The following is a 24343-nucleotide window of genomic DNA, read 5'->3' on the forward strand; positions in this document are numbered from 1 at the left end:
GTGAACGTGTGCAGAGATGCCCATGTTGCTGCCTCACAAATGTCCAGGATGGGAACTCTGTGAGCTAACGCAGTAGTTGCAGCCTTAGGTCTGGTGGAATGAGCATGTTAACCCTCAGGGGGTTGATTCTTGGAAAATGAGTAGCGATCCATCGGGAGAATGTCCGTTTCTGCACAGCCCTTCTTGGCTCCAACATACCCCACGTAGAGTTGGCCATCCACCCGGAATTCTCTTGTGTAGACAAGGTAGAACAACAATGCTCTTTTTGGGGTCAGAAGATGGAGCCACTGCTCTTCCTTGGAGGGTAGGCACGGTGATGGACTGGCCTACATGAAAGGGAGTGACAACTTTAAGCAGAAATGAAGCTCTAGTGTGAAGAACCAGCTTGTCTGGGAAGATGGTTAGGTACAGAGGTTTAGATGACATGGCGTACTGACACTCTGCCCAGATGTTATTGCCACAAGGAAGGCCGTCTTTATGGCAAGTAGCCTGAGAGGGCAGTTATGTAACCGCTAAAAGGAAGCCCGCATCAAAAACTTAAGTACGAATCTGGGGTCCCACTGAGGCATGATAAAGGGTGATGGAGGAAACGTATGTAGGAGACCTGTCAAAAACCTATTTTCAACGGGGGGTTTCAAGATGGATGGCTGATTGGGCAACTGCAGGAAAGCCGAGATGGCAGAAAGATACCCCTTTAAGGTGCCCAAGACAGAGCCATGATGGGCAAGAGAGAGAATAAACAGAAGGAGTTGAGAAAGGGGAGCAGAAAGAGGGTCAACTTCCTTCTCTGCACACCATCCCACAAGCTTGCTCCAGCAGCAGCAATATACCGTCTTGGTGGAAAGACGCCTGCCTGCTAAGATAACCTTGAGGATGTCAAGCAGATGGTTGAAAGCTTGCCACTCAATCTCCACGCAAAAGGGCGGGGGCTTGACAGGTTTGGATGGCGAAGCCTCAAATGCTGTTGTGACAGAAGACCCACCTAAAGGGCCAGCATGATCAGACGACTGATGGCAATGCTCAACAGTTCAGGATGCCAAACTTTCCTAGCCCAGTCTGGGCCCAGTTGTTTCTGATCTTCTTGAGAACTCTGGGCAGGCGTGAAACAAGAAGCCAAAGCTCCACTCAAGACAAAAAGCTGGAAACTATAACTACTGACATTGCATGTTCTTGGCAGTGGCAAACAGATTTCACCAAGGCTCTACCCACTGCTGAAAGAGACGCTGCACCACCTCTGGGTGGAGACGCCATTCGTGATCCCCTTGGCATCTTGGTTGAGTTTGTACACACTGGCATTAAGAGAGCCAGCCATGTGTTGAACCACCAGGGGTATGCCCTGACGTTCCAGCCATGTCCAGAAGCGAAATACCTTTGACATACGACCCCACCCACCCCGTTTGGTGCAGTACCACATTGCGGTGGTGTTGTCCGTGAACACCTGCACTAGCCTTCCCTTGATAGAGTGTAGAAAGGCTCGCAGTGCCAGAATGATTGCTCGAAGCTCTGTTGGTTGATGTAGAGTCGGATTCCATCACAGACCAGAGGCCTCTGATCCCCTCTCCAAGACAGCCACACATCCCAGGAGTGACGCAACAGTCACCACACTTCAGATCTGGTTGGGGAAGGATCCCCCGCCGACCCAATCGCAGTTCGTTAATGACCACTGCAGATCTTGTGCAGTTCCCTCTGGGATCCGAACCATGTCGAAAAGAATCCCTTGATGCTGCGCCCACTGAAACTTCAGCTCCCACTGCAGAACCTGCATATGCCAGCAGGCATGTGTCACAAGCAGGATGGGGAGGCCATGAGGCCCAGCAGTCTCAGAGTTAGTCTCACTGAAACCCAGGATAGAGGCTAAAACAAAGGTATCATAGCCTGAATATCTTGAACTCGTGTTATTTTTTAGTACTATCTTTATGTCCAAGCGCGGACATAAAAATAGTACTCGTAAATGCCCTTTATGAATTCTCAAAGTCGTAAATTTAGATATAAGTTTACTTTTGTGAATCGTGCCCACCATTCAGTAGGATAAGCCAGAAACTGTGTGTCCAGAACAGCTCTGAGGAACTAGAGTGTCTGAGAGAGAGTCAGGTGTGATCTCTGCACACTGATAGTGAGCCCCAGAGAGTGCAGAAGGTCTGCCGTCATCTGAAGGAGGGAGACAACAGCCTGGGTTGAGCCCGCCTCAACAGCCAGTCATTGAGAGAGGGAAAAACTGGTATCCCTGATCTCTGCAAATGAGCTGCAATCACCGCCATCACCTTTTTGAACACCTGAGGGGCGCTGGTAAGGCCAGAAGAGAGCACAGCAAACTGAAAGTGCTTGTGGCCCACCGTGAACGTCAGGTAATGTCTTTGAGCGGGCAGGATCGGAATGTGGAAATATGCATCCTGCAAGTCCAACATTACCATCCAGTTTCCTGAATCCAGGGCAGACAGGACTTGAGCATTTTGAATTTCTCCTTTTGACGAAGGCATCCAGAAAGTAGCAGAAATTTCAACCATGACCTACTTCTGGCATTCAAACCCTCTCAATGGCTTCCTTAGCCAAGAGAGCTGCCACCTTCTGGAGGGGTGAGGAGAAATCGTCATCCATCAGCCAGTCGCAAATGGGTGGCATGGGTGGAAAAGCAGTCACATAGGGGAGGGAGTAACCACTTGGATGATCAGGAGAACCCAGTGGTCTGATGTTAACTACCTCCAGTGGTGCAGGCATAACCCACCTTCCACTACTGTCCACGATGGTTTGAGGGTGAACTAAAGAGGTTTGGAGGCTGTGGCTGCTGGGGCGGGGGTGGAGGAGGGGAAGGGACTCCCTCCCGGGGCCTGAGGGTATTGCATCCTCGGGCATGCAGAGGCTGGCGGGCTTGCGTGCTGAGGTGGAAGGGTGGGTAAGAATGCAGCTGTAAGCCTCTTCCGTGGCCACGAAAGGAGCGAAAGGCAGACTGGGGTTGGTGGGGGGCCATGGCAAGGCCCGAGGACCTGGCCGGAGCTCTGCTATCCTTGATGTGCCCCAGCTCTGAGTCCACCTTGCCTCCCTTTGATGGGCGCCATCAAAGGGCATGTCCATTAACAAGGGGCATCCCCGGAAAAAACAATCATTCTTAGAGGAGTATCGTCGTACGGTCACCGACAAAGAAACCACTCTACCTTGAGAGTTGGACACGTCCAGCCCACTTCTGATATTGAATTTGGCTGTATCTCTCCTGTCTGCCATAGCTTGGGAGAGTATGGCCCAGGCCTCCTCTGAGAGCATGGGCAGCACCTGCACAACTGAATTCAACAGTGCACTGGCCCACAAGGCCAGGCTGGTGGAAGACAACATTTGCTTTCCTAAGGTGTCCAGCCTCTTGGAATCCCTATAAGGTGGAGTGGTAGGGAATGCACAAGGGTTTCCACAGGAAGTGGAGGCTTGGGCCGCCAAGCTCCCCAGGGTAGGGGGTTGCATGAGGAAATAAAGGGTCAAAAGGGGTAAGGCGATAGTCGTGTTCACACAAACCCCTGTGCTGGGCTTGGACCAGGTCCCAAGTAGGACGTCCGTAAGGGCTTCATTAAAAGGGAGAAGCTGTTCCGAGGGGGTCCCTCCCAGCTGAAGCACCTCTTCAAAATGTTAGCCAGGACCTCAGCTGCCCTTATCACCACCACAGCAAAAGAAGCTTCCTCCTCTGTAGCCACGGTAGGAGGAGAGGACATGCCAGTATCTGTGGAAGTGTCCAGTCTACTGGTGTCCACCAATTCCTCAGATCAGTCCATGTTGGGGTCTAGGGGCTGGTATTCCTCAGGGTCCATGGGCCGATCCCAATCTTTCCCAAGCTCTAGCCTGTAGGAACAGGGCTCAGGCTCTGGCCTGGAAGGCAAGGCTCCCGTCAGTGCCGGAGTGGGCGTCGGGTGACGCCCCTCTGGCTCTGTGTCAGAGTCAGGGATGAGAATGGGGGTGACCGTGCCGGGAGCATTGACATCGGGAATGGTATCAGGGAAGGTTGAAAAAGTACAACTAGCTCTGGTCCGGATCCTTTTGGGGATCCAAGGGGCCTGACCCGCCGACGGGGAACCATGGGTCCAATCCTGAGCATGCGGGCCCGTAGGCGCGCCATCAGTGGATGAGCCACCAAACATGATGTGCATGGCCTCATAAAAGTTGCTGAGTTGGCCGGGGGTCGCTTCGGCTTCCGGAAACTCAGAGAGGTATGGAGCTGGCAGAGTCACAGGGTCAACCATGAAGCCAGACCTTGAATGACAACGCTCCCTCATCTTGCTGGATGACTTTGGCAAACAGGGTGAAGTCGAAGACCTCCTTGACTTCTTCCTTTTCTTTTTCTTGTGGGACTTACCCAAAAGCACAGACAGCTTCGACACCAATGAAGATTGATGGCTCCGAGACCAATCCCGGGACCTTCCTCTCAACTGGGATCAAGACCGTTGCAGCGTCGAAAGTTGTGCGGCAAGGAGCTTGAGGGCCTGCTCCCTAAAGACCTTAGGGTGAATGGGGCGGCAGTCGACGCAGGTCTTCAGGTTGTGGTTGCGCTCCACGCACCAAAGGCATCCATCTGTGATAGGCGTAGCAGCGAAGGAAGCCAGCTTTACTAGTGGACACCAGGAGAAAGATCTCAAACAACTTCGACAGGTCAGTCAAAAAATGACTGTGGGAAGTTTTCTCTGGATCGGTGTTGACTGGTGCAGAAAGAAAAGAAGTGATGTCAGCGCACCGGGGTGGCTCTTGTATCGGCACCGCACATGTCACTTCTGGCACAGATGCCACCAACGACGCCACGCAGAGCCAAACAATGCCACCTATCAGCGCACAGTTGTACTGCTCAAGAACATTTTCTAGATCCAATCTGACAACTGGGGATAATTCTAAGGTAAGGAATCTGCAGCTAGAAGTCTCTAACAGATATGATCATATACTGTCAATGGAGAGCAAAGTGCTGGGAGGGACCTAAGAGTCAGAGAAGATGTCTTATTAGGTGCAAAGTGATAGGAGGGAGTCCTTTGGAATAGAGGTAGTGGCTCGTTAGACTCCAGACATGGGGAGGGTAAGCATTTTGTCATGGGTCGAGGAAGAGGTATTTAGATTAGAAGGGTGCTAGGACAGAGAACACATACCAATTAGCCAGCAAAACTGTAGACATACACATATCCCAGAGGTTATCCCGAGGACTAAGTCTAATGTCTAATTTGGATGCATTAAGAATCCAACAGCAACATGCTTTTTTTAGGGTACACTTGGTGCCTGAGAAAGACGGCAGCAAAAGGGGCAGGAGGGAAGGGACATGGAAGAGCGGGAAAATAATACAGAGATGCTATAAAATTGCTACATGCAACACACAACGAAACACCTACAGCACATTACAATACACACTGATGCCACAAAATGTACTTCACGTAACAGACTGCCCAATACACACTGTATACCACAACAAACACGGCATCACTTCCTAATGTAAAGTCCTATTCTACAGAAACCACCTTACACAGCAGGCACATGGACTGACCTTGTGCTGTATAGGAGTGCCTTTCTTCCTGAACCAAGAGTGTGTACCCAATAATCTAAAAAGTTCTGATGTCGAATATGCATCACAGCCAATGGCTTTTCCTTTGACTATGTCCCAGCGCGTCAATTGTATTCCCTGTATTACCTTACCTCCTCAGGTTGGTGTCTGTGGATCTGGGACTGGACGATGAACTGGAGCCAGTTGTTAGACTTGGCGCAGTCTTGCAGAAAAGAGATGCTGGGCTTCAGGCCATGAAGCCTACAGAATTTCATCACCAAAGACCATTGCAAGCAGACCTCCCCTGAGGAACTAGAGCAAAAAAAGAGAAAGAAATTGAACGTGCACCGTAACCAAAAATCTTTGATATATTAGCCACCTCATTCCCAGATGCGGCCATTCCTCTAACACACAAAGCACAGATCGGATAGACCTGCTGCAGCACCAAAGTAAAGTTTAGATTGTTACTTTAATTGTGAAAATATTTTTCTCTCATCAAGCGTAGAATTCATACCAATCTGCCTGATGTCACTGCAAACAGTACAGTCAAATCTGAAAACAACATGATTAGCCATATGCGATAAAGAATGTATTTTTTTACTGGAACATGTTAGGTCATACAATAGAGTATTTTACAAGTGCTTGAGAGTCTTTTGTTTATATTGCTTGGGATGTTGGATTCAGGCATGCCACAAGCGTCTTGACACCAGAGATATGGTTACAGATTTTCAAAGAAAGCCATAGGATTAAAACAACAAGGTCATTAATTGCCAAACGGTGCACAGGAATAACACAATTTGGCACAAAATTCCAGTGTCAGCATTTGCACGGCGGCCACCTTTCTTTATAAAAATAGATGAAAGATTTGATAAAGCTTTGCAGACAGAGTCCTAATTTTGTGTACTTAACCGCTTGACTGCCCAGAGTCTACACGCTAGAGTCAGACATTTTCTTCACTGTTTGCCAAGACCTTGGGTAATCATAAGAGTGGCACTTACTTTGCCACTAGTGATTCACATCCATGGTAAGACTGGCGAGTGGTTAAAAAACACATACAAAGAGGAATGTGGCATCCTATTTCAAAGCATGATCAACTGCATATGAATTGAAATGAATGAAATTAAATGAAATCCAGTATTTAATAGAGCGCATAGCTACTCAAGCTAGAGTGTCCTGGTGAATGGACAGCGCGGAGGAATGAGTGGAAGAAGCCAATTATTGATTAAATAGCCATGTTTTCAGATTCTTTCTAAAAGAAAGTAAGTTTGTGTCAAACCTCAGAGTTTTCGGCAGGCTAGTCTATAGTTTTACACCCAGAAAGCCGAAAGATCTACTGCCAGTAGGTGTTTTGGGCACAATTGCCAGATTAGCATTAGAAGAATGCAAGGGTCTGGATGTAGAGTAATGGTTAGCTCGTTTAATTAAGTACCCAGCTCCAACCTTGTGGAAGGCTTTAAAAAAGATGTTTAACAACAAAAGGAGAGGTAGGGAGAATGAGGCACTCTCTTAGTCCCCGGTTAGTTATGCAAAAACAAGAAAAGAGAGGTCAGATCAAACACTTGATCAATCTAAGCGTAATCTATACAGACCACAATTCAAGGAGTCAACACAAGATTATCACATCCGATTTGGGTGATAAAGAAAGCCCTCACACACTGACCTAGTCAGTGTCATGCTTCATCATCGGGCCCCACCGAAAGAGGCCGAATGCCTCTTCGGTGTGCTACGACGCCAGAAAGACTGCGGAGCTGGTTTTGTGTGTGGAGGGCGTGGTCTTGTTTACAGTGAAATATTAAAAGTGCCTAAAAAAAGGGTATCGAAAAAAATTATTTTAATAAATGATCCCTGAGGCACAAAGTAAAGAGTATTACGTGTCTGTATTTACATGCCAAGGTTCAAGATTGGTAAAATACAGAATATACTCAGTTTCTTTTAGTCAACATGTTTCAGCCATAAGGGTGGTATATTACCGTGGCATTCTTCAGGACTATACCCCGGCGGTATGGGCTCTCTAATCACCCACCCTGACCTGGGGACGTGAAAGTGAAAATAAAGAGTGAAAAAAGTGCATAAAAATATTGGAAGAGTAAAATACTCGATTCCAAAAAAATACTCCGTAAATTTGGAGTGTCACTGCACCTGTAAAGTGAAAAAACACAGACAAACAGAAGACAAACATGAACATTGTTAATATGAGCCTTCCTGAGTAGTCATAGTGCTCCATGATGTGTGGCTCAAGTGGTGTTCCCAAAGTAAACATAGATTTTATGCACCATCCAAATAACCCCTAGAGGATGATAGCAAATAGCTCTGGGAAGTGATGTGCTAGAGGTGTGCTATTTACAAGACAAACGATTAAAAATGGGGGATTAAAAACGCGAATGCGTGTACTCCTTATGAAGGGATCAATGGACCTAAAGGTCTGTGCCCCTCAAGTTGGTAATAGAAGGTATAACTCTCACTTTCAAAAGGGGCGCTACTAGCACCATGGGTCTCGGGAGGGGGTCGGAGCGACCTGGCACATCCTAAAAATAGAGAAATGGTACAATTGCAAAGCCTGTACACGAGCAGATACGTAGCTCTATTGGCAGAAGGAGCAGCGGTCTTGGTTTCGTGGTTACTCACGCCCTCAGCACTCTCGACCCGCTGATAAACCTTGTTGTGGCGTCAAATCCGGACCCCGAGGATAGAAAGACGGGGCCGGTAAACCTGTTTTTAAACAGAACGGTCGCGTGTGCGACCTGTTTCCGGGTGGGCGTGTCTAGCCGAGAAAGAGGCTTGGAACGCACACGCCCACCTCGGAGGGCCCCGTCTTGTTCAGAGCGAGGCTTGAATGTCGGCTGGAGACGTCCACGCCCACCTAGTCTTGTGTAGAACGAGGCTTGAAAGTCGGCTGGGCTATTAGGGACGAGTAGCGCAGTAGCGCTAGTGCTAATGCCATAAGTATTAGTAGACACAGAGCTGAAGCTGCTTGTCATTATTTCAGTATTAATAAAATTAATAAAAATTAATCTATATTGGAGGCAATAGGCTGTACCTAGGAGCATAAACTAATGGTAAGGACTGATCTGTGTGAGCATGGCTAGTCATTAGTGTGAATCACAGGAAAACGGAATGACTGTTTATAGGCAGGCAGAAAAATACCCAGTAATGGTTGGAATGGTATACCAGAGATAGTGATACTTATTTCAAGATAATACTGAGCTCCACGGAATATCATCGTTGAGCCCATTGACGTTGGTGCCCAAACGATACACCCAACGTTGCTCCTTTTCAAAAAGTCTACTGGTAATGTTGGTTGTACCCTTCACTTCTTCGATTACCGTCCACCTCATGTCATTCGTAGTATGGTTACTGTCCAAAAAGTGGCGGCTCAATTTAGTGGTTAGTTTTTTGCATCGGACATTGCTCCGATGCTCGCAGATGCGTTGTTTTATTCTGCGCGTTGTCATGCCAACATACCGTAGCTGGCATGGACACGTGATCAAATACACCACATTCATGGTGTTACAGTTAGTATGTTCCCTTTGGGTCCATACTTTGCCTGCTTCAAGTGAAAGAGTTTTAGTTGCCTCTGTCAGGTGGCAGACACTACAATTGGAGCACGGGAAATGCCCCACAACTTTGGGCATACCCCAAGCGCTGGTGACTGTCGGTGTGGGTTCAGAGACTTTTTCTTTAGGACGGGTGTGCACCAGAGCGTCTTTTAGACTACGACCTTTTTTAAAAGAGAAAAGAGGTTTCTCCCAATTCTCCCTGTAAGAGGTCAGAATATTCCAATGTTTATTGATGGATTTTTTCATCATGTTAGACAAACTGCTATATGTTGTCACACACGTGAGGGGTATTGTTCTCTGGTTGATGACTTTCTCCTCTAGTAGTGCCTCTCTTGGTTGGTTCCTCGCTCTCTTGAAACCTTTGCTCAGGATAGGTGCCGGATATCCTCTGTCTTTCAATTTCCCAGTGAGGCTTAGGGACTGTTCTTTGAAGTCCGAAAGGGAGGTGCAATTGCGCCTAAGTCTCAAAAATTGCCCATAGGGGAGGTTTTCCTTCAAAGGGCGCGGATGAAAGCTACTGAACTCTAGGAGGTTGTTTTTTGCAGTAGGCTTATGATGTGTCTTAGTCCTAAGGCCAGTTCCTTGCACCGAGATCTCAACATCAAGGAAGACAATCTCAGATCTACTCTTGGTGTTAGTAAACCGCAGATTCCGGTCTAGAGTGTTAATCCAGTTAAGGAATAGATCTAGATCTCAACATCAAGGAAGACAATCTCAGATCTACTCTTGGTGTTAGTAAACCGCAGATTCCGGTCTAGAGTGTTAATCCAGTTAAGGAATAGATCTCGATCTATTCCGAGATCTATTCCTTAACTGGATTAACACTCTAGACCGGAATCTGCGGTTTACTAACACCAAGAGTAGATCTGAGATTGTCTTCCTTGATGTTGAGATCTAGATCTATTCCTTAACTGGATTAACACTCTAGACCGGAATCTGCGGTTTACTAACACCAAGAGTAGATCTGAGATTGTCTTCCTTGATGTTGAGATCTCGGTGCAAGGAACTGGCCTTAGGACTAAGACACATCATAAGCCTACTGCAAAAAACAACCTCCTAGAGTTCAGTAGCTTTCATCCGCGCCCTTTGAAGGAAAACCTCCCCTATGGGCAATTTTTGAGACTTAGGCGCAATTGCACCTCCCTTTCGGACTTCAAAGAACAGTCCCTAAGCCTCACTGGGAAATTGAAAGACAGAGGATATCCGGCACCTATCCTGAGCAAAGGTTTCAAGAGAGCGAGGAACCAACCAAGAGAGGCACTACTAGAGGAGAAAGTCATCAACCAGAGAACAATACCCCTCACGTGTGTGACAACATATAGCAGTTTGCCTAACATGATGAAAAAATCCATCAATAAACATTGGAATATTCTGACCTCTTACAGGGAGAATTGGGAGAAACCTCTTTTCTCTTTTAAAAAAGGTCGTAGTCTAAAAGACGCTCTGGTGCACACCCGTCCTAAAGAAAAAGTCTCTGAACCCACACCGACAGTCACCAGCGCTTGGGGTATGCCCAAAGTTGTGGGGCATTTCCCGTGCTCCAATTGTAGTGTCTGCCACCTGACAGAGGCAACTAAAACTCTTTCACTTGAAGCAGGCAAAGTATGGACCCAAAGGGAACATACTAACTGTAACACCATGATTGTGGTGTATTTGATCACGTGTCCATGCCAGCTACGGTATGTTGGCATGACAACGCGCAGAATAAAACAACGCATCTGCGAGCATCGGAGCAATGTCCGATGCAAAAAACTAACCACTAAATTGAGCCGCCACTTTTTGGACAGTAACCATACTACGAATGACATGAGGTGGACGGTAATCGAAGAAGTGAAGGGTACAACCAACATTACCAGTAGACTTTTTGAAATGGAGCAACGTTGGGTGTATCGTTTGGGCACCAACGTCAATGGGCTCAACGATGATATTCCGTGGAGCTCAGTATTATCTTGAAATAAGTATCACTATCTCTGGTATACCATTCCAACCATTACTGGGTATTTTTCTGCCTGCCTATAAACAGTCATTCCGTTTTCCTGTGATTCACACTAATGACTAGCCATGCTCACACAGATCAGTCCTTACCATTAGTTTATGCTCCCAGGTACAGCCTATTGCCTCCAATATAGATTAATTTTTATTAATTTTATTAATACTGAAATAATGACAAGCAGCTTCAGCTCTGTGTCTACTAATACTTATGGCATTAGCACTAGCGCTACTGCGCTACTTGTCCCTAATAGCCCAGCCGACTTTCAAGCCTCGTTCTACACAAGACTAGGTGGGCGTGGACGTCTCCAGCCGACATTCAAGCCTCGCTCTGAACAAGACGGGGCCCTCCGAGGTGGGCGTGTGCGTTCCAAGCCTCTTTCTCGGCTAGACACGCCCACCCGGAAACAGGTCGCACACGCGACCGTTCTGTTTAAAAACAGGTTTACCGGCCCCGTCTTTCTATCCTCGGGGTCCGGATTTGACGCCACAACAAGGTTTATCAGCGGGTCGAGAGTGCTGAGGGCGTGAGTAACCACGAAACCAAGACCGCTGCTCCTTCTGCCAATAGAGCTACGTATCTGCTCGTGTACAGGCTTTGCAATTGTACCATTTCTCTATTTTTAGGATGTGCCAGGTCGCTCCGACCCCCTCCCGAGACCCATGGTGCTAGTAGCGCCCCTTTTGAAAGTGAGAGTTATACCTTCTATTACCAACTTGAGGGGCACAGACCTTTAGGTCCATTGATCCCTTCATAAGGAGTACACGCATTCGCGTTTTTAATCCCTCATTTTTAATCGTTTGTCTTGTAAATAGCACACCTCTAGCACATCACTTCCCAGAGCTATTTGCTATCATCCTCTAGGGGCTATTTGGATGGTGCATAAAATCTATGTTTACTTTGGGAACACCACTTGAGCCACACATCATGGAGCACTATGACTACTCAGGAAGGCTCATATTAACAATGTTCATGTTTGTCTTCTGTTTGTCTGTTTTTTCACTTTACAGGTGCAGTGACACTCCAAATTTACGGAGTATTTTTTTGGAATCGAGTATTTTACTCTTCCAATATTTTTATGCACTTTTTTCACTCTTTATTTTCACTTTCACGTCCCCAGGTCAGGGTGGGTGATTAGAGAGCCCATACCGCCGGGGTATAGTCCTGAAGAATGCCACGGTAATATACCACCCTTATGGCTGAAACATGTTGACTAAAAGAAACTGAGTATATTCTGTATTTTACCAATCTTGAACCTTGGCATGTAAATACAGACACGTAATACTCTTTACTTTGTGCCTCAGGGATCATTTATTAAAATAATTTTTTTCGATACCCTTTTTTTAGGCACTTTTAATATTTCACTGTAAACAAGAGCACGCCCTCCACACACAAAACCAGCTCCGCAGTCTTTCTGGCGTCGTAGCACACCGAAGAGGCATTCGGCCTCTTTCGGTGGGGCCCGATGATGAAGCATGACACTGACTAGGTCAGTGTGTGAGGGCTTTCTTTATCACCCAAATCGGATGTGATAATCTTGTGTTGACTCCTTGGATTGTGGTCTTTAAAAAAGATGGTCATAACCTTAAAGTCAATCTGCTCTTTAACGCGGAGCCAGTGTAAAGATTTAAGTATTGGGGTCATACTAGCTCTAGGTCTTGATCTCACAATGGCTGTGGCTGCCGCGTTTTTAACAACTTGCAAACACTACGTCAAGGATTTAGAACGACCAAGGTACATGCAGTTGACATAGTCACACAAGAGACTGCACGACAATCCTACTCTCTCTTGCGGTAGAAGCAGCAGATTTTATTTTAGCATTCGGAGTATACCGAAGCATGCACCAGAAAGATATTGGATCTGAGAACGCATCGACAATGTTTTGTCTATGATTATTCCCAAGTTTTTTACTTTCTCTTTTTTTATATGACAATGCATGGAATATGGCCCATGGGATTAGACGCCTCTGGACACTAATTAGTCTAAATATTATTCAGTTAAATATTGTAACATCTAAATGACACAGTATATTTAGCACATGTCACTTATGTAAACATGGAAGTCAGGATTTGAAACATGTTTTATTTATATGTCCTGCCTTGTTATTATATCGACATAAGTGGCTGAGACCCCTCTTTTGAAGATTTTCTGTACATACGACTGCTAAGGCTTTGTATTTATTTATCGACCCACCAAAAGAAATGTTCTGTGTTCACGTTTTTAACTTGTTTAAGTATTTTTTGCCTTTGTACTAAGACGTCCAGATTTCAAAAGGTGCCTATCAAAGCTTAAGAGGGAAGAGGGTATGGGGAGGAGAGGATAGAAGAGAGGAGCAAGGCAGGAAAGTAGCAGTTAATAGCCTCAGTGATTGTTCAGAATGTTATCTGGAAATGACTTGTCTTTAGGTCACCACTGCAACAGGTGCAAACCTCTTCCTCGGGTAGTTATAATGGGAGTTCCATGTGCCGTGGGTCTGGACTTTGAATGTGTGTACTGTCATCCAGGCTTATGTGCTTAATAAATTGTGTCACTGTGAGGGATATAGAGTTGATGGGAATAAGGAAACTAAGATAGGGTTGAGGGAGAGAATGGAGATATTTCTTCATGTGGTCTTGACGGTAAACAAAACTTTTTGTTGGCAAGATACAATCTACGGCATGCTACAGAGAGAGAATCAAGGTAAATCAAGGCTAGAGACGGGTGACCATGTGTTTTCATCTAACCTAATTTTTTCGTTTTTAATATAAGCAAATTGTGTGCATACAGAGAAGTTTGAAAAGAATAGGATATACTGGTATTTGTTACAGCACATTCTAGTACAACAGAGAGATGGCCAATCACCATTGGAAATTATTTTATCACATTAATCTTCTTTAGTGATAACACAAGAGCATGGTAGCCAACCAGATCCCACCCTATCCCAGTCTCTCATGTCTGCTGCTGTGTTGCTTACAACACCCCATAGATCGTAATAACAAAGACCCAAAGGGAACTTCACTAACAGTTTTACTGGAGTCTAGTGTGTTCAGGGTGTACTAAACATGATCTTTCTTTTTAACACATCTCTATTCCTCTCCATATTACAGACTCTTGAAGAAAAACAACTTTGCCCAGTTGCAGCTATTAAGTGTTTTAATTTTGGCCTGTTATCCGGCAGGTCCACCAGGATCTGGAGCAATACTCGAGTCCGCTAGATCCTCCACCAATTTGCGTAAAACTTAAGAAAATGAATGACAAAGTTCTTCTGGGGAAGCCCACTCCTGAATGTCTTTCAGCCAGAATGTCAGTCATGGCTTGAACTGTTGAAGCCAGTGAACAGCTATTCTAAGTTTTGCTAGAACCGTCCAAGTGTGGCAAATTTATATTTTAATTTCCCCATCTTTGGTATGACTATTCCCAGCAGACACTGTTTCAAGTGGGTAGTCCCAGAATAGCTATATGCAGCCTGGCCAATACATTCCAGATCATTCTCAACATGTCCTTATATTTATACATGACCATGTCGTTTGGTAGAATCCTGCATTTATCTTTTAACACATAAGACACTGTAAGGGGCATTCTTCATTTTTGCGATTACCAAATAGCGATTTTTAAGAATTTGCTATTTGGGAATAGCAAAATGCAATGCATCAATAAAGGGTGCGAATATTTAGGGACACATATTTATCATACCCAGGAATACCTACTGGATGGTAACATTGGCCGGGCAATGCGAAGCCTCAAGAATAACATGCAGTTTTGGGGAACTTTGCCTTTATCAGTGGCAGGTCGTGTGGCCTTACTGAAGATGGTAGCATTTCCCTGGCTACTTTATTATTTCTGAACGTTGCCGGTGTGGATACCCGCCTCCTTATTTAGACAGCTCTGGTCTATGGTGGGTGGTTTCATCTGGGGAAGCGGGAGACGGAGAGTAGCACTCGATACATTAACGTGCCCGAGAGCGGAGGGGGGACTTGCAGTCCCTGACTTCGAGTTATATTATCTGGCCGCACAATTTCAAGGGCTTACCCAAGCGGTGGTGCTGGAATTCAGAAGCCCTGAAAGAGACTATGAACCAGATGTACCTCGGCATGTGCTGTTGTTTATCATACTCCAGCAGAAATTACATATGAACTCACTGTCCATTGAGGAACGCACTCGGAGGCTTTGCTGGAAACGTTATCATCATAGAGTCAAGATGTGGCGCCCTTATGCCCAAGAGATACCCTTGGGTATGTGTACCGCCCTTCCGCACGGCGAGGATTGGTTGGCCCTCGCGGAGTGGGAGTCTCTTGGACTACAGGTACCTGTAAGACGATGGCACTTTATTACCCTATGGTGAGTTGCAGGAGAGATTCGGGCTCCCGCGGGGACACTACTTAATCCATACAGCCCTGATAGCTGCCATACAAAAGTACTGGGGTGGGGGCCTGTCGGAACCGCCAGTGAGCTCAGTGTGTCAATATGTGGTAATGGCAGCGGGCACCTATAAGGCTGTCACCTGTTTATATAGACGTATGCTTGGGGAGGGATCGCAGCCGCTGCAGAAACTACGTGACCAATGGACGACAGATATTGATAGAGACATACCGGACCTGACCTGGTCGCAGATAGTTAAGAGGGCATGGAAGAGCACTAGAAATGCCGGATTTCAATTGGTTCATTTCTTCATACTGCACAGGGCCTACCTCACCCCAGCGAAGATCAACCAATATTTTCATGTAGACATAGCGCAGTGCCCCCGCTGTAGGCTGGTGGATGCGGGCCTTTTACATATGCTATGGGATTGTCCACGACTGGGTACATATTGGGAAGATGTAATGGAATTACTATGCAATATTACGGAACGGCAGATCACTCTGGACAAGGGTACCTGCCTATTACATTGGTTCCCCCACACTAGTAAGACCAAAATAACAAGTAAATTCCTGGATTTGGGACTGGTGCTCACCAAAAGGGAAATCACCATCCACTGGAAGGGTGCGGGAGGGCCTAGTTTCGCTAGATGGAAGGCTGCATTGCTTACATGGGTAGGGAGTGAGAGCATAATTCGCCTGCAACAGGCCCAGAGATCCCACAATGATAAGGCGCTGAATGCAGCCCGGGCGTGGGAAGCCCTAGTTACAGAATTGAAGGCTGTGGATGCGGACTCTGGATCAGAATTGAGCGAGCATTCGGGAGATGGAATTTAGTAGGTGATTGCACCAATACAGGACATGGAACGTATGAATGTGCTCCTTTTCCTACTATAGTCAAGCTCTTCTATACTGTTGTATGTATGGTGCCCTGTATAATTATGTTGCTCTAATCGGTTATTGAGATAGATTACACTGTGGTAAGTGACACGCCGGTGAGAGTGGTGGGTTGAAGGAGGGACATGGGAGAGTAGAGTAGTTTGATTTAATACTATATAGCTCTACAGCACATGCATACCTATGTTGCAGTTAGATATTTTGCTATTACTATGAGGATATCGGGCTACTTAAGCATTAATTAACGATTGTATATTACTCGTCGTGGCCTTTTACCTTGACTGTACTATCACATGCCGGATGCTTTACCTAAAGTGAGACCGAAGAGCCTGTCTGAATGTAGTTAACTACTGGGCATGTTGTTTGTGATTGAAAATCAATAAACAGATTTTTTTTTTTAAATCAATAAAGGGTGCAAATAGCGATTTACTAATTACGATTCCTTAAGAATCGCAATCCGAATTATGGATCGATATTTGTTATAGAGACTCCATAATTTCCGATGGGCCAAGGCCCATAGGTGTCAATGGTCATGCATTGCCTACATTGCGATTAACTAATTGGTAATCGCAAATTAGGTAATACAGACGGAAGGGTGCCTGGGGGCGTAAGGACCCCCAAGGCACCCCTAACAAACAAATGTGCACATGTAAGGAACACACATACCCCATGTGTGCCACATGGCACTTCGAAAAAGCAGTTTTGTGCATTTTTCAAAGTATGTTAACATGCACCTCAAATTAATGTTAATTAGCATTTCCAAAATGCACAGTTCGCATTTTGAAAAAGCTTCTTGCATGTGCATTAGGGAATCGTAAATTGTGATTCCCTATATGCATTTGCAATTTAGGTAATCGCAAGATATTGCGATTACCTACATTGCGAATCCAAAAACTTTCATGCATAGAAAAAGGCCATTTTGCGAACGCAAATGGCCAATTTTTGCGAATCGCACTGTTTGCAATGAGATACAGGCTATTCCCCCATACCCCTTCTTACGGTGGACACCATGAGAAGCGTTTGCACCTAGCAGCCCTCCCTAATCATATGATCTTCCTTTTCCCCCCTCCCCGGCGCCCAAGCACCATTACACCATTACATACGCCACACTGATCGCTGCCTACACGACTCCCACGTCCCGATAGGCACATGCGGCAAGCCTGGCTGTTTCACAATGTTGTAAACATCGCCCCCCCACGCTCACGTCCCCACACACCCACCTACTATCGGGAGTCCTGCTGGGAGCTGCCACGTGCGCCGTACTTTACTACCTCACTTGGCACGCCCTTATGGTGGTGATCCCCCCTTGTCTACTTAACTTGCAGGCGGACCGCGCACTATAGTCTCCAGCCCACCTACCCACTCGACCGCTCCTGACGCACTGGCACTGCACTTCCCTACCTGAACACATGGCTATATCTACCCGCGCTCCCCCCCCCTTTACAGTATACTCCCCCAGTTATTGTTTTGAAGTTTACTGGCGCGATGGTCCTGCGTCACCTTTTGACCAGGTTCTTTGAAGTTAGTTACGATACACACTGCATCATGGGACCTTTGAGAGTAGTAGCCATAGCCGAGGTGATCCTAGCTGAATTCCAATACAGACATTCGCCACTTGCATTAGGAAAGATAAGATGTGTAGATACTCGCACACAGACACACCTGGGATGCCGAGCAGCCTCATCTCCTACCACCGCTGCCCCACGCCCTCTTGGAAGGCGGACCTAGCTGACACTTTTCCGCATGACACACATATGTGAGAACGGGCCACTATCCATCTGACGAAGTTGATGAGTGCTATAATAACGCTGTACTTACGGGTTCACATACAAAAGAGAAAAACTCACAGACCTATACATCAACTTTACTAAATGTTTGGATGATTGTGAAATGCTACAATGGATTAATCACGCCGCCGGACCTCAGGGTTGTCGGCCTTGAGGCTGTGTCCGTTTACTAATAACCATGCAGGTACAGATATACGCGGCTGGCCCTGATGGGTTGTAAGCCGAATGCTGTGTATTATACACGTTGATCAATAAAGGTCTTTAAAATATAAAAAAAAAAAAAAAGAAATCGCACTGTTTGCAATCGCAAAATTGCTTGATGCATGTGCCCCAAAGTCTTTTAACCCATTTGTTGGGATAGGGCAGATCTCGCTCTGCAGTATATTAAAGCATTAGGAAACAACATAATCAAGAGCAGGAGCAAAACCCAGAATTATATGAACTCCTTCAGTCCCTCTAAAACTGCCTGCAATACTCGTATTGCACCTTAGTGGCATGTTATTCTGTTTCTAATGATTGGACTGCAACTGTGAACAGTAAAGGAGGCAGTCAGAAACCCTGTCTCATTTTCCTTTCCACCTTCAAGCTCTCTGACACTATTCACTCCTTCTTCACTCTTGTCATGCGTTCTTTGTATACCAGTTAACTGGTACAAAAATCTATATTTGTTAGTACTACCGTCATATGTTGCCAGCCAATAATACTGAATGCTATCTCTACATCAAGCAGTATCAGTGGGTAGTGACCCTCCGCTATAGTGGGCTGATGCAATAGATGCATCAAGTGCTGTAAATTTAAAGCAAATTTCAAGCCATGTTCCTACGTTGGATGAATCCACATTGTCCCAGGTGCACTGAACCTTGTTCCGTTTCTGCAAGGATTGTACCTTTACAAAACGTATCATTCATTCTGACCTATAAAATCTATTGCTCAATGGATCTTTACCTGGTTTTGGTTATCAAATGGACCACTGCCTCTTGCATCGTACGCAGCAAGACAACAGATTCTAGTGCCTCCCGAAATACCTTTAAATGTTTGTCTGCCAACAGTACCATATATGATTGATAACATTCTGCAGGTAGGCCATCGCTCGCTGGTATTTTACTTGCCCTCATTTCTCGCCTGACAGTGGGTCATCTTGGACTTCTTTGTATTTATTGTGGAGTCTAGATAACAGCATGTTGCTACTGATGCTGGTTTCCATCAGTGTTGTGTCAGGTGAAAATAAGGTCTATAGTATTTCTTCTCATACAAGTCACATCGGTATCCATGCTCACCATTACATGTTGTCATAATGGCGAAAGAGCCCACAAAAAAACAGCCTAAATAGTCAATTTCTGCAAATTTAGGCAACCCTCAATTACTAATTCGAAGAAAGTCTAGCCTGTTGTGTATTTTATGCATTGTGGAGTAACAGGATTGAACTCTATCGGCTGGGTAGCATCTCCTCCAAATATCTATTATATTGTAAAATCTGACACAGGAGAAATAAGTAGCAAAGTAAGAGTGGCCTGCTATCTTTTGTGTAATTTAGCTCTGTTCTATAGGGTGTAATTCCTGAAGGACGGCTATCGTAACACACAAGGTCTTAGATATGACAGAACTGCCCCGTGTCTATACCTCACATCTGTCACTTAACAGTTTCAACACTTTTGTACCAGGCGGTCTCAAAGACCTGCTTTGAGTGTGCCCACTTCCACAAATCTACCTCTGTGCTCCTGCCCTACAGTCAAAACTCCCATCAACAAAGCTGGAGTCGTTAGGAGAAACAGTGTCCTCCTCCTTTTCTCATTGGCAAACAAAAACATATTCAGTCAAAAGGCTACAGGTACAAAGTATGTGCAAAGCAAACTAACCATCATCATTTCATAATTTTAGACCAACTGTGCCATCAAGAGTAATATTCTTTCATCTAACACTGGTCATTATACATAATGCTGTCCCTCCTTCTGTCACAGTTATAGCCTGTAAAGTAGACTCCCCTGTGGCAGCATCTCCGTACTCCAAGGTCACCACTCCAAGAGTTCCCTTTTGTCAGGGGGCATTATCTATCAGAAAACTTGACTGCGCTTCCGACGTAGGCTTCACCTGCTTCTATGGACTCCAGCTCGCATATGTGTGGTGTTTTGTGAACAGTGTTCTATTTGCAGCCGGTGCCACACACAATCTGGCTCTGTGAGGACCTGGAACCGGCCAAAGACACACAGATGATGGACGGAATTTCAGAGCAAATCAAACATTCACCCCCAGTCAATAGATCTGGGTTAGGAGTCCTAACTTAACTACTACTAATTTCCTTCTCGGAATACCGAAAGTAGTAAGTTTAGAATTTTATCTCAGATTAGTTCTGTGAATCGGCCCCAGTGTTGTTTTCAAACCGCACAGGTCTTGCTTTTCTTGCATGCTGAAGGATTAGCATCCATATCACGATAAATAAGGAATTGTGCTCTAAACACTCTGAGTGGGGGCCAAGGCCCTAAGTGGCCTCTCCTCAGAGAAGAACGCTGCTGTGGTCTGAGTGCTTCTCGGAATCCTCTATGTTCATAACAGATTTCTCTCAATGGGGACAGTGTCTATTTTTGTATCAATTAAGCCCTGGTGTTCGGACAGCCTGAAGTATCTCAGTCTGCGCTGGCTCCTTCTGAGCCTCTTGCCACAGCCATCCCGCTTGATGATGTCCATGACTTTACATGAATAAGTCTGGGATGGATATGGGTAGTGTAGTGGGTCAAGGCTGAACACATTATATTATCATGGCGCCAGATATGAATTCAAATAAAAAATTTGCATATTTTGTAAAATGTGAAATTCTTGATACTTCTTGGAGCCAGATGAACGAAACATTTTTGTGTTAACATTTTTGAATTTTTAACCATGTACCAAACTAATTTTAGGAGTTGGTAAAGTTTTTCCCGGCTAAGATGGGCATGGGCAGTGATATGGTTTGTGACCATAATTCCAAACACATACCACTGAAAAGTTACTGACCCCCAGGTGATGTGGTAACTTGCACACAAAAAGGAAGAGATCCACCGCCCATGTACTTTTTCCCCTTTTGTAAGTGTGAAAAAATGTTTCTGGGGGAGTAGACAGAGGTCCAGGTAAGTGTGGTAACTTGCTCACAAAAGGGAAGGGACCCTCCAAGTCCAGGGGAACTACAGTAAATTCTCAAAGAACATATTGCAAAACATTTTTTTTTAAAGAAGCTGTGCTTCCTTAATGGAAATGGGCTGCTTTTAAAAACAAGCATTGACAAAGACAATAAGTCTCACGTATGCAAGAGCTATTGACTTTGCCAATATGTTTTTAGCAATGTTGTACACCAGGGTGGCTGCTGTTTAGCATGGCTAAAAGTTAGTGGGGTAAAGAAGAGTGTCATGGAATGGAGTGTCGTTGAGGGAGTAGAATGTCGTAGAGTGGAAGGGCAGAGTGTCGTGGAGTGGTGTAGAGCAAAGTGGAGTGGCACAGAGGGTGCTGCCCACAGTGGAGTAGAGTGTTGTAGAGTGGAGTGGCCCAGAGCAGAATAGTTTACCTAAGAGTAGAGTTGCATAGAGTGGAGTAGAGTGGCGTAGACTGGAGTAGAGTGGCATATAGTGTCATAGAATGGAGTGGCATTAGAGTGGAGTAGTGTGTCATAGAATAGGGTGAAGTTAAGTGGCATAGAGGGAGTTACGTAGAGCATACCAGAGTGGAGTTGTGTTGTAGAGTGGCATGGAGTGGAGAATGGAGGAAAGCATCATAGAGTGGAGTATCTTAGAGTGTAGTGTCATAGAGTGGAGTAGAGTTGCCTAGAGCAAAATGGCATAAAATACAGTGGTGTTGAGTGCATTGGTTTTGAGTAAAGCGGTGTAGAGTGGATTGGAGTAGAGTGGCTTAAAGTGGTAAAGAGTAGATTGCAGTGCCATAGAGTGCAGCGGTGTAGAGTGAGGTGGTGTAGAGTGGAGTAGTGCAGGGTAGAGTGGAGTGGAGTGGTGCAGCGTAGAGCGCAGACATGAGGAGTAGAGTGGCGTAGAGTGTAAAGGTGAAGGTTAGAGTGAGGTGGAGTAGAGTGGTGTGGTGTAGAGTGCAGTGGGGTGGAGCGCAGTGGTGCAGAATAGATTACAGTGGGAGGGAGTGATGCTGAGTGTATTGGTGTAGAGTGTTTTGGCATAGCGTGCAGTAGAATGGCATAGAGTGCAGTGGCGCAGAGTAGGTTGTTTCAGAGTAGAGTGATGTGGCAAAGAGTGGAGTGGTACAGGGAGGAGTGGAGTGGTGCAGGGAAGAGTGGAGTGGTGCAGGATAGAGTGCAGAGGTATAGAGTAGAGTGACGCAGAGTGGAGCGGTGTAGGGTGCAGTGGCATGGAGTGCAGTGGTGCAGAATAAATTAGAGTGGTGTGCAGTGATGCAAAGTGTAGCTGCATAGAGTGCATTGGCGTGGAGTGTAGTAGAGTGGCAAAAAGTTGAGTGGTGAAGACTAGAGTGCAGTGACAGAGTGTGGTGGCGCAGAGAAGATTGGCGCAGAGTCGAATAGAGTGCAGTGACGTAGAGTGAAAGAGTGCAGTACAGAGTTGTAGAGTATAGCAGCATAGTGTGCAGTGGTATAGAGTAGTTGGTGTAGAGTACATTAATTTTGAGTCAATAGGTGTTGAGTGCACTGGCCTACAGTGCAGAGCTTTAGAGTGGTGTAGAGAGCAGTGGCGTAGACTAGAGTGGTGTAGAGTAGAGAGGCACAGCATGGTGCAGCGGAGTGCATTGGTGTAGAGTAGATTGTTTCAGAGTAGAGTGAAGTGGCGTGGTGCAGAGTAAAGGGAGCAGGGTAGAGTACACCAGTATAGACTAGTGGTATGGAGTGCAGTGGTGTAGAGTAGATTGTTTTAGAGTAAAGTGAAGTGGTGAAGAGTGAGTGGTGCAGGGTAGAGTGGAGTATTGCAGGATGGAGTGCAGTGGCATAGAGTAGTGGCATAAGGCGCAGTAGTGGCGTAGAGTGGCATGGAGTGCAGTGGAGTGGCATAGAGGGCAGTGGCATAGAGTAGATTGTTTCAGAGAAGAGTGGAGTGGTTCATCTACACTGAACCACTCCACTCAGGGTAGAGTGCATTAGCGTAGATTGCAGTGGCATAGGGTGCACTGGTGCACACAAGATTAGAGTGGTATAGAGTGTAGTGACAGAGTGCATTGGCGGAGAGTGCAGTAAAGTGGAATACAGTAGAGTGGTGCAGAGTACACAGCAGTGGCAGAGTGCAGTGGTGTAGAGTAGTGCAGAGTAGAATGTCAGAGTTCAGTGGCAGATAGTGCAGTGTTGCAGAGTTGTAGAGTAAAGTGACAGGGTTCAATGCTGAAGAGTGGCGTACAGTGTTGCAGTGTAGAGTATAATGGCAAAGAGTGCAGTGGTGCAGAGTAGGTAGGTATAGAATGCAGTGGCATAGAGGGTATTGGTGTTGAGAAAAGTGGCGCTGAGTGCAGCGGTGTGGAGTGCAGTGACGTAAAATAAAGTGGAGTGGAGTGTCGCAGGGTAGCTTGCAGAGGCAAAGAGTGGAATGGCGCACAGAGGAGTAGAGTGCAGTGGTGTAGAGTAAATGTTTTCAGAATAGAGTGCAATGGCATAAAGTGCAGTGGCATAGAAAGCAGTGCCAGAGTGCAGTGTCGTAGAATAAATTAGAGTGGCTTAGAGTGGAAAGGCGTAGTGCAGTGGTGTAGAGTGGAGCGATGCAGAATGGAGTGGCATAGAGTGTAGTGACGTATAGTGCACTAGCATAGAGTGCAGTAGAGTGGTACAGAGTAGAGTGCAGTGGCATAGTGTGCAATGGTGCAGAGAAGAGTGGCGTAGAGTTCAGCGGCTGAGATTGCAGTGCTGATGTGATAAAGTGCCTCTTTTGACATGGTTAGCCCCCCACTTTTTGCCTGGAAAATGACGAGGTTTCAATAGTAGTGCACATGTTCCCTGTGCCAGTGCATTGTGTAGAGTGCAGTGGCGCAGAGTAGATTGGTGTAGAGTGCATTGGTTTTGAGTAAAATGCTGTAGAGTGCATTGGTGTAGAGTGCAGTGGTGCAAAGCAGAGTAGTGCAGAGCAGAGTGCAGTGGTGAAGAGCAGAGTGCAGTGAAGAGCAGAGTGGTGCAGAGCAGAGTGCAGTGGTGAAGAGCAGAGTGCAGTGAAGAGCAGAGTGGTGCAGAGCAGAGTGCAGTGGTGCAGAGTAGATCATTTCAGAGTAAAGTGGACTGGTGCACCGGACAGTTCAGTGGCATAGAGTGCAAAGTAGATTCCAGTCATGTAAAGTAAAGTCCACATTTGTAAAGCGCACAATCACCC

At 46.0% G+C, this 24343-nt stretch overlaps 1 protein-coding gene across 2 annotated transcripts in view; it reads right to left on the reverse strand.

Moving 5' to 3' along the window:
- SPG11 (SPG11 vesicle trafficking associated, spatacsin) overlaps positions 1–24343 on the reverse strand; it is a 573976-nt gene that overhangs the window by 165382 nt on the left and 384251 nt on the right. For both annotated transcript variants that reach the window (XM_078682963.1, XM_078682964.1), the window contains exon 25: positions 5644–5803. In XM_078682963.1, the coding sequence (XP_078539089.1) occupies positions 5644–5803 (160 nt within the window). The remainder of the gene's footprint in view (positions 1–5643; positions 5804–24343) is intronic.

Source organism: Lissotriton helveticus, chromosome 3_1, assembly GCF_964261635.1.
Source record: "Lissotriton helveticus chromosome 3_1, aLisHel1.1, whole genome shotgun sequence".
Lineage (NCBI taxonomy): Eukaryota > Metazoa > Chordata > Amphibia > Caudata > Salamandridae > Lissotriton > Lissotriton helveticus.